This window comes from Hibiscus syriacus, unplaced genomic scaffold (genome assembly GCF_006381635.1).
Source record: "Hibiscus syriacus cultivar Baekdansim isolate YM2019G1 unplaced genomic scaffold, ASM638163v2 tig00110429_pilon, whole genome shotgun sequence".
NCBI lineage: Eukaryota > Viridiplantae > Streptophyta > Magnoliopsida > Malvales > Malvaceae > Hibiscus > Hibiscus syriacus.
Window position 1 is genome coordinate 6,824,616 of NW_024062733.1, and position 11,333 is coordinate 6,835,948.

General features: G+C 30.1%; 1 protein-coding gene across 1 annotated transcript; it reads left to right on the forward strand.

Moving 5' to 3' along the window:
* Nucleotides 1–6,533: 6,533 nt before the first annotated feature.
* LOC120125008 (glycosyltransferase BC10-like) lies at nt 6,534–8,962 on the forward strand. Its single transcript, XM_039143531.1, has 3 exons — nt 6,534–6,901; nt 7,076–7,367; nt 8,324–8,962. Exons 1-3 carry the CDS (start codon nt 6,534–6,536, stop codon nt 8,960–8,962), a joined length of 1,299 nt encoding a protein of 432 aa, XP_038999462.1.
* The last annotated feature ends 2,371 nt before the right edge of the window (nt 8,963–11,333 follow it).

The window sequence follows — 11,333 nt, forward strand, 5'->3', positions numbered from 1 at the left end:
CAAATGTAGTTTAAGGATAAATTGTTTGATTGAACATAATTAATTTTTCTATATATGAGATGCCAATACCACTAGAGCAAATTAATTTAGCATTTGTGAAGGTTTAAAATACAGATTTTTGAATTATAGGGCAGAGGGAATCGATACCCCCATAAATTCCCCCTTTGAATGGGAACCGATTCCCCCTTAGGGGAATTGATACCCCCAAGGGTTCTGGATATACTCGGCCAGAATCCCTTTTTCCTCTTTTATCTCTTTTTCTCTTCTTTGTCGCCTCTCACTCTCTCCATCACTCAAAATCTCCACTTTGCTTCAAACATCGATTTTTATTCGAAATCTCTTCATCTTTCAATTCCTAAACCTGTTGGAATCATCAAACTAGTGTAAAAATCATCACATTCTCACAAAATCTGAAAATCTTCAAGGTATTTTTCTAAAACTTCTATGTTGTCAATTTTTGAACATAGGACTAGATTTACTTAGTTCTAGATTGAAATAATGATTGTGCATTGATTGTTTAGTGTTTAGAAACTATATTTTACAACCAATTTCATCAAAATCTCACAACTTTTCAAATAATAATTTTTGAATTTTCGAAATATTTAAAAAATATATTTTTTTAAATTGTTGTGTTTTAATTTAATTGTGTTATTTACATGTTAACTATACATACTATAGTTTTTCAAACATTATTTTTAATATTTTTAATATTTTTCAAAACTTTGCCCATTAGATTTGTTTTAGAGAACCTTGAAATATTGAGGACTCAATTGAGTTTTGGGATTGATTGAATTGCATACATGTGTTTTTCTAAATTGTAGGTTATTCATTCTATTCTGATTTCTTAAACCATGTTAAAACGAGCTAGGTCTAGTCGTTCAAACCGTCAATCAAACCCTCCTCCAAATCCTCCTCCTATCCCACCAAATCTTATTCCTAATCCCATTGACCTTAATTTAACTATCCAAAACTCGTGCTTCAATCAACTTGGTCCTAGAAATCATCGTTTTTTGTATTATCAGTATTTTGACTCGTATAAAATTAGAGAAGAGCGTATCCCATCTCTTCAAGCTATGATTGATATCAATTTTATATATCTTCCTATCTTACGAGAATGGAAATTTGATAAACTCTGTGATTTTGAACCTAAGGTTTACCATCAGCTTGTTTGTATCTTTTATTCTAATGTTGTTTGTATTAAAAACTGAAATCAATCTGAAACCATAGGAGTTCGTTCCTACCTTCTAGGACAATACTTCTATCTTGATCCGGCTTACATAGCCAATGCATTAGGATTAGATAATGATGGTTTATCTAATGAAAAATAGTTATTAGGTTCTCGATATAAAAGAAGGGATAGTGCAAGTGTCTTAGATCTTCATGAGCGTTTTCTTCATCTAATGATCACTTGGTGGTTTCGACCATCCGGAGGTCGTTACTCTACTCTTAGAGCTTTGGATCTTTGGTGGTTACATTGTTTTGAAAACAATATTAAAATAAATATTTCTGAGATTATTTTTGCTGAAATTGTTGAAACCATAAACTTAGTTCCAAATAATAAACTTTGTTCTTCTCTAGTTTATGGTTGCATTCTGAGTAATCTTTTTTCTAAAGCCGAGCTTAGAGTTGGTGTAGATGCCTCTTTTCCTCTTAAAACAAATCAATCTTCTTTCCTTAATGAGATCGGGATGGACCAATGATAAAGAAACCGGTGTATGGGTTTGATCTGTTGAACTTACTCCGGGAGCTAGTTCTTCACAAGCACCACCAGCAGTTGATGACGATTCTGACGATGAAGACGAACCAGATCATCCCGCGGAGAAAGCACAACAAGCGGATCAAATGCCTTCCTATTTTCAATCTTTTATGGAGACATTTAACTTACATTCTGCATCCATGGAATCACGCTTTTCTTTCATTGAGTCCCAACTCACTTCCTTGGGAGCTCAACAACGGGAGATGAACGATCGTTTGGATGGACTCTCTCTTGAGATGAGAGCTCGATATCCTCCTCCTCCTCCTGATCCTTCTATGGATGAATAAATCTTGCTTTGTTTTAGTTGTGTTTGGTTTGAATTTAAAACTTAAAATTGTTAAAACATTTTGAATGTTTTTGGATTGTTTATTTTTTGTTGTTCGAACTTATGTTTAATACATTTGATTTGGATTTCGTGTTTATTTTGCATCTTTAGACATATATGACCAATTATCCATTACATGTTTATGAATATTGATTATGAAACTAATGGCTAACGTTTCTCTTAATTGTGATCTTAGCAGCTTAAGCTATTTATCTATATATATAATCAGTTGGCTGAATGATTTCAAAACCTTGTTTAAAATCTTTTAAAAGTCTTTTTGATTTAACAAAAAGGGGGAGAAATGTTAAAATTGTTTTAAAGGGGAGAAGTGTTAAAGTAAGGGGGAGTAATTTCAAACTTGATTTCAAAATAAAATCTTAAAATTACTAAAATGTTTTGTTATATCAAAAAGGGGGAGATTGTTGAAAACATTTTGATATTTCAATATAACAAATTAAGTTAAATGAATTTCAAGATTTTCCAAAAATATTTTCTAAGTATATTCGATATAATTATTCGAATATCAAAATATTACTCCAAATCTTTCAACTGTCATTTTTAATCCTTACTCAAGTGTAAAATTAAGTTTTAATCTTAAAATAATTTCAAAACAATTTTACAAAATATTTTGAACCATTTTAAAGCCAAAAATTCCAGATTGCTCAGAGGGAACTGATTCCCCCCTAAGGGGGTATCGATTCCCCCCTGAATGGTTTGGCTCCGAGAAAAATAGAATGCTCGGAGGGAACCGATTCCCCCCCAAGGGGGTACCGATTCCCCCTGTTTAACGGTTGAAATATTTTAATTTTACACTTAGGGAACCGATTCCCCATGAGGGGGTACCGATTCCCCCCACGCTCCAAGCAGAAATATTAATTGTTTTCACACTTAAACGGCTCCTATAACTTTATTAATGATCCCCAACGTTCAGAAGTGATTCAAGGTGTATTTAAACAAGCTTAGAAGCCATTGATCAATAACAAGAAACATCAAGCAACTAGAATCAAGAGAGAATCAAAGAGAAAGCATCAAACCTCAAGTTTGAGCATTTCAAGCCTATTTTTCATTCAATATTCATTTTGCTTTAAAGAACACTTATTGTGCTCAATTATATATATTCTTGAGTGTTCTTTCTTTGTTCTAGAATTGTGCAAACATCTTACCTTGTGAGGTTTTCTTGTAAGTTTGCGAAATTTGTAATCTTCTCTTTGAGAAAGAGTGTTCTCAAGAATTGGGGTATAATTCTTGAGGAGTTGTAAGGTTATCTCTTTGGCCTCAAAAGAAAGAACAAATTAGTGAATTTGTTGGAAAATCCTTAGTGTGGATAGCTAAGGTAGTGGACGTAGACTTTGTTGAGAAAGTTGAACCACTGTAAATCGTTGTGCAATTACTTTCAATTTTCTGCAAAAGCTTCCACCAAAATTTTAATTGCCAATTCACCCCCTCTTGGCCGATTCCATCGATCGATTAACTCAACAATAAAGTATAAGTATATTATATATATAAAAAGTATAATTATAAAGACTAAAGTATATAAATATATAATATAAAGTATATATATGTATATAAAGTATATATATATATATATATAAAGCTTTAGTATAAAGTGTATATTGGTATATAATAATATAAAGTATATAATATAAAGTATATAAGTATTAAATATAAGTATATAAGTATTAAATATAAAATATATAAGTATATATATAAGGTATATACTTATATATTTTATATTTAATACTTATAAACTATAAAGTATAAGTATATTATAAGTATATATATAAACCATAAAGTATATATACTTTATACTAAAACTTTATAAGTGTATATATATATATATATACTTATATATTTTATATTTAATACTTATATACTTATATTTAATACTTATATACTTTATATTATTATATACCTATATACACTTTATACTAAAGCTTTATATATATATATATATATATACTTTATATGTATATATACTTTATATACTTTATATTATACATTTATATACTTTAGTCTTTATAATTGTACTTTATATATATATATACTTATACTTTATATTATTATATATGTGTATATATATATATTATACTAAAACTTTATATATATATATATATATATATATATATATATATATATATATAAAGTTATAGAATAAAGTATATATGCATATATAATTTATATAAAATATAAGTATAAGTATATTATATATATATATATATATATAAAGTATAATTATAAAGACTAAAGTATATAAAGTATATATACATATAAAGTACAAGTACAAGTGTATATATATATATATATATAAACTAAAAAGTATAAGTATATATATATAAAGTTTTAGTATAAAGCATATATAAATATTATTAATAATTTATTTTTAAAAAAAATAAAATATGTGTATATACTTTATATACTTATATACTTATATACTTTAGTATTTATAATTATACTTTATATATATATATAATATACTTATATTTTATATTATTATATATGTGTATATACTTTATATATATATATATAATTTATAATTATACATAATATATAAATATAGATTGTATATATTTAAATATAATTCATATATAATTTATATATAAACTATATAATTTATATTAATAAACTATATAGTTTATATATAGTAAAATAGTTCATATATAAACTCTATAGTTTATACATGGTATATATAGTATATAATGATAAAAATATAAATTATATATTTTATATACATAGTTTATATATATAATATATATAAACTATATAAACACTATATAGTTTATATTAATAAACTATATAGTTTATACATAATATATATAATTTATATATTGTATATAATAATATAAATATAAACTATATAGTTTATATATATAATATATATACTTTATATATAAACTATATACTTTATACATAATATATATAGTTTATATATATATATATATATATATATTATAATTGTTTCAATTTTTTCTCAACTTTTGAAATGAATGTAATTTAGTCCATTTTAAAAAATTTCTTCACATTTATAATTATTTTGATTTGATCCCTTTGTGTTGTTTAATTTTTTAAAATTTTTATTTGTAATTTTATATTTATTTAATTTAGTGCTTAAAATTATATTAGCATCTGAAATTGACTCATACTTATTACTTATTTATATTTTTAATTGGCTCGTAACTTTTTAAATGTGTATAATTTAGTACTTTTTATATTAATTTCAACCTCATATTTTAAAATTATTTCGATTTGGTCTCTCATCAATTCGTGTTGTTTAATTTATTTAAATTTTTACTTGTAATTTCATATTTATTCAATTTAGTCCTTAATTTTATATTTTTCATAAAATTGATCCATGATTATTTATATTCTTAGTAATCTACTCTAAATCATATACAATTACAAATTGCAATTCAACGTTCGCGAAAGACGAAAAGAATTAATCCAAAAATAAAAATTGACCCGATTTGAACTCAATCCGTTTCTGATAAAGATCCGACTTGAATTTTATATGCCAATGACGTCACTCGATCTGAATGAAATTCGCCTGAAATCCATCTGAACTTGAATTAACCTGGCCTTTATCTGCTCTAGACCTGAACTGTTTTGACCTGAACTGACATCGATCCGAACTGAAAGTAACCTGACTTGAACCCGAACTGTACCTGGTGTCAAATCAACCTGAAAATGACCCGACCTAATTTGATCTGAGTCTAAATATCAAATTTACCTGACTTGACATGTATTCGATTTTACTCGAACTGACTAGATCTGATTGAAACCTGAACGATTACCCGATTTTACACGATTTTACATCCCTAGCTAGTAAAGGGAATTGTAGAAAATGAGTGATTATCTTAATTTAGATGGTTAAAGTTAAACCGTTTGTAATTGGGCTTTTGCATTATCATATTATAATTTGATTAATATTTAAAAAATTATGTTTAAAAAATATGATTCGGTTGTAATAGCTTTAGTGGTCAAATCATATATATTTGATTAAAAACTACAAATAACTCTGAATTTAATAATATATGGATTAAGCACAACCAAGCTACCTCAATTCACAGGTTTTTTTTAATTAATTACTGGTATCTAGTACCTCAGAGGTGAGGTGAGGGCGACCCTCCCAACTCAGTTTGCTCCATTCGCAAACGCTAGAATTTGAACCTCTAACCTTGCTTAAGGGACCTAGTACCTCATCCCACTAGACCAACTGATTGTTGGAAATTTATAGGTTTAATTGGGTGTAATTAAGCTATAATTATTGTACAATATTAGCCGTTGACTAAAACAATCATTTGAGAGAGAGCCGAAGAAGATTTGGAGTGTTGTTCGTAACTCAAAAGAATATGTAGGTCCCTGTTTTTCTCTCTATCTCTCAATATTAAAAGCAAAAAAAAGAGAGACAAAAAGAAAAAGAAAAAAAAACTTCATGTTGACACCATCACGACGACGATGACAATCTACTCATTGACAATGAAGAAAACTACGGTGGAGCGTTCTCCAATATCCGCCACCAAGCTGCCCAATTCACCTATCCAGTTCCGCGACATCGTTTCCTATTTCATCCTCTTTGGTTTAGGCTTGGGCATAGGGATCACTCTCAGCTTCTTCTATTTCAAAGATGGCTCCATGGATTTCCAACTCAATCAACTCTCCGTCTTCCGTGATTCCGTTCCGCCACTGTCTACGACTCTCCCTGCCGTTCCCTCGAACATCCATATCACGAGCAGAATGCAGGATGCCGTTGTTCAACCAGCTTCTCCGGTGGCAAAACATCATACTCCTTCGCCACCGATTAAAAAGATGAAGAGGAAACGCAGGTATTCAGGGATGGACTGAAGGGGGACGACTGAAGCAGTCGCTCTCTAAAAGTTCCAAATTATCATATATTCAAGGATGGATCGAAGAGGGACGATAAAACATCCATACGTTTTCTTTGTTTACAAAATTTTAGAAGTTTGCATTAACATAAAACTTTGCGTTCATCCATGCAGGTATTGCGTGAAGGAACTGTTTGAATCGCCGGGGACTAGGCACAACATGACGGACGAGGAGTTGTTTTGGAGGGCATCGTTTGTTCCAAAAATTCCAGAATTTCCGGATAGACGAATCCAGAAAGTGGCGTTTATGTTCTTGACGAGAGGAAGAGTGTTGTTAGCTCCACTTTGGGAGAAATTCTTTAGAGGACATGAAGGCTTGTATTCCATCTACGTTCATTCTGATCCTTCCTTCGTTGAATTAATGCCAAAGTCTTCGGTTTTTCACGGTCGCTGGATTCCTAGTAAGGTCTGTTTCATCCCTTTCTTTTCCACCCTTTTTACCGTTTTTCATTCTTTCAATTCTATTTTTATGTATCTCATCGCTATAATGATAAAATTAATCTCTAATGTTTGTATAAATTGATCATATTGGTCCTTGTTTTTTGAAGTATTTTTGTCTTATCGTTTTAATTTTTAGTCAAAATAATGCATGTTGTTGTTGATATGATATTTTTAAATATACTTAGTCGTTGACATATCGCATGTCACATCACCCAAAGTAATGACGCGTCACATGCTACGTAATTAGAGTAATGATATGGTACGTGACACATCACCAAATAAACACATGTGAAAATGTCATATTAACAACATGTATTGATTGTTACTCAACTAATAATTTCCATCCACCATGAGCTACTTTTACAAAAAAATTAAACGTTGAGAGTTAAAATTTTCTTAAAAAAAGAATAGAGGCCAAATTAACCATTCATACAAACATTAGGGGCTAATTCTATCATAATGTCTATATGATTCTCGTAGTTTCATTTAACTCACTGATTGTGTTCATTCTATTCTCGTAACCAGACCCGTCCATTGACAAGTATAGCATGTGATATGTCACAGGGTCCCAAAATTTAGGGCCTATACTTTGAAAAATGATATGTTAACCTAGAAATAATTATTTTTCCTTGACAAAATTTAACCAAAAAAAACCTTCTAATTTTCTCCCTTATTATCTCAAGAATTAAATCGTAATAAATTCTACCTAAAAAATCACTAAATTTATGATGTTTAACGGAAAATAATTTTGACTTGCGTCCATCATAGTTTCAATCTTCTTAAATTTTGGTATTTTACAATTTTACCTTATTATAAAATATTTTAGAGGCTTCATTTCTAAAAAATAGCACAAGACCATATATTTTTTTGGGATGGACCTGCTTATAACATTGATATTAACACTGACATGAATTAATGTAGATAGCTAGATGGGGAGAAATGAATATGGTGGAAGCGGAACGCCGTCTGTTAGCAAACGCATTGCTCGACGTCACCAACGAACGTTTTGTTCTTCTTTCGGAATCATGTATCCCTCTCTTCAATTTCTCTACCGTTTACGATTATCTCATCCGCTCAAACAAATCCTTCGTCGAGTCATACGACTTACCAAGTCCCGTCGGCCGTGGCAGATACAACAACAACATGGCTCCGTTGATCTATCTGGAGCAATGGAGAAAAGGCTCTCAATGGTTTCAGATCGATCGGTTTCTTGCGGTCGAAGTAATCACCGACAAAACATATTTCCCCATTTTCTGGCTGTATTGCAAGAACGAATGTTACGGGGACGAGCATTACTTACCAACATTTGTGGACATGAAGTTTCCCGATCGAATTGCGTATAAAACATTGACGTACGTGGATTGGTCCAAGGGAGGTCCTCATCCAAATAGGTTCCGTGGAGAGGACGTAACAGAAGAGTTTTTGAACAACGTAAGAAGCTCCACACAGTGCTATTATAATGGAAGAATAGTGGACGTTTGCTACTTATTTGCTAGGAAATTCTCACCAAGTACTTTAAACAAGTTGTTGAGACTTTCATCACTTGTCATGCACTTTTAGTACGTTTTCTACTTGGTGTATTTTTTAAATTATTTAATTCTAATTTTTATAATCATATACACCATATATACATTTGTTGTATTTTTTTCATATGTGATTTACATATACCATATAAAGTTGAGGGACTCAACTTAAACTTCGACTTGAACTTGAAAATCAATCTACTAATTACTAAAAATTTCGAGTTATTCGAGTTGTAAAATACAACTCGATTTGAATTTGAAATTTTTTCGATTCGAGCCGAGTTTATGAAATTACAATTCGAACTCAATTCGTATCGAGTTTTTTTCAAATCGAGTCGAGTAAAAAAATTGATTTTTTCGAGTCGAGTCGAGTTTTGCTCACCCCTACTCATGATATTAAGAATTATATGTTTTCAATTTAATGGGCCTCACATATGGGACAAGTCCATAATAAATATATACATTGAGATTCATATAGATGGACTGAGGGGACGGTCATAACAATTATTATTCCTAAAAATTTTAAATTCTCATATAATTTAAATATTTTTGTATTCATCGTACCAACATCGACTAATCTTTAATCTTATAGAAGAGTAGTTCCCATTGAGTTATAAAGCCTTGTTGAATTCATCATAGTTGTCTCCAAGTTAGGTTAAAAGTAGACTTTAAGTTACCCATGAAAAGTTGAAGACTTCATCCATGAAAAGTAGATTTTAAATTTTTGCAAATTCTTTGATGTTTTACATCGATCCCAACTTCTTCTCAATAGAAACTAGGTTGGGCGGATCGTCCTTGTCTCTGTAATACCCGATCTAAATTAATTTATCAATATATCAAATATTAGTGATTCTAATATGAAATAATGCTTTTAAAAACTTATAGACTAACTTGAACAAAATATATTAATAAAATAATCTTAAAAAGTTATGGTCGAAATTTTCAAATCAATAATTCCACCTAGTGGACACTGCCCCGAGACACTGAGAAGAATAAATCTAGCTGCACCACATTTTGCACCATCAAAAAGAATTTATAAAAAATAATGTTGAAAATAATTAAAAAATTATATTATTAATTTAAAAGAATTAAAAATAATTGAATATTTAGAAGGATGTCAATAATTTTAATTAAATATTTCATATGATTATAGAAAAAGAAATTATATATCTATATAAACAGAAATATTTTTAAATGATATTTTAACAAACTTGGGAAAAAGGTAGCTAACTATACCAACTTGCTTGGACAAAAGGTAACTAATTATACCAACTTGCTAATTAGGGATGGAATTAAGATTGAACTATGAGGGAATAAATTGTTCGATTTTGAAACAAACAGGGTCTTCAAAATTGAAGGGTTAAAGAGCAATTAAATCAGGAAAAAATAGATGTATGGACATAATTTCATTTTTAAAACTCAAAGGGTCTTAAAAATAATTAAACCAACAAATTTCGGGAGAGATAAAAATTTAGGGTAAATTACAAATTTAGTAAATAAACTTTACTCTATCTCTTATTTCACTCATTATACTTTAAAAGTTTTCAATTTAATCACTCAACTTTATATAATGAAACTTTTTTGGTCAATTCGCGATTCATGACATGGCTTTAACTAAAATATATTTTAAAGATTACCAGTGAAAAAAGCAAAACTTCAGAATTTGAAACTAAAACTGCTGAACATAGCTCCAACGCCATAACCTCATCGTTTCCCATTTTCAAATCTGGCCTCACATCGTAAGCTCCTCCTTTCCCTCATTCAACCGGACTAGATCCAATGGCTTAGAACCAACGACGAGGGAAGATGGGGTTGCGTTACCAGCCACCACCACCACCTCTTTTCTCTTGTCACGATGGCTATAGCAATAATGTTCAGCTTTCATACTGGTTAGAGTGGAACAGAAAACATGAAAGAACCGAGAAATTGGTCCTAGAAGTCTTTACAAGCTCATAATAGAAAATATAAAGAACCGAGGAGTGGTTCTTCCCCAGGTTCCATCCTCTGGAAAACTCTAAATCCATTTCATGAGAGTGATCCAAAAAGGTTCACCTGAAAGAACATGAAGACCCCCTTTATTCTTTCCTGACTAGTGGTAGTTCAGTGAGTAAAATAGTTCAATGAGAAAGCTTTTTAGGTTTCAAATTTTAGTTTTGCATACTCATATTTTAGATGAATCGCATCTGTCTCTGGTCAACCTTTCGGGTACAAATACAATGTTTCATAGAAGAATAGTTCATTTTACCAAGACAGTTCCCCGAAGAAATCAACAAGAGGCACGATTGAGAAGTCATCTACTGTTAATATCAATTTCTTGCCTTGTAAACTACTTTAGCCTATTAACTCATTCATCCAAAATCTTAAAACAGGCTGGGACCCCAGCTGATATTAAAGTAAATCAGGGAGCA

Excerpts from the sequence above, each read along its gene's own strand:
- LOC120125008 (XM_039143531.1), top strand. The coding sequence starts at position 6,534 with ATGACAATCTACTCATTGACAATGAAGAAAACTACGGTGGAGCGTTCT. Across the intron at positions 6,902-7,075 it reads AAGATGAAGAGGAAACGCAG|GTATTGCGTGAAGGAACTGT; the intron begins GTATTCAGGGAT and ends TCATCCATGCAG. Across the intron at positions 7,368-8,323 it reads GTCGCTGGATTCCTAGTAAG|ATAGCTAGATGGGGAGAAAT; the intron begins GTCTGTTTCATC and ends GAATTAATGTAG.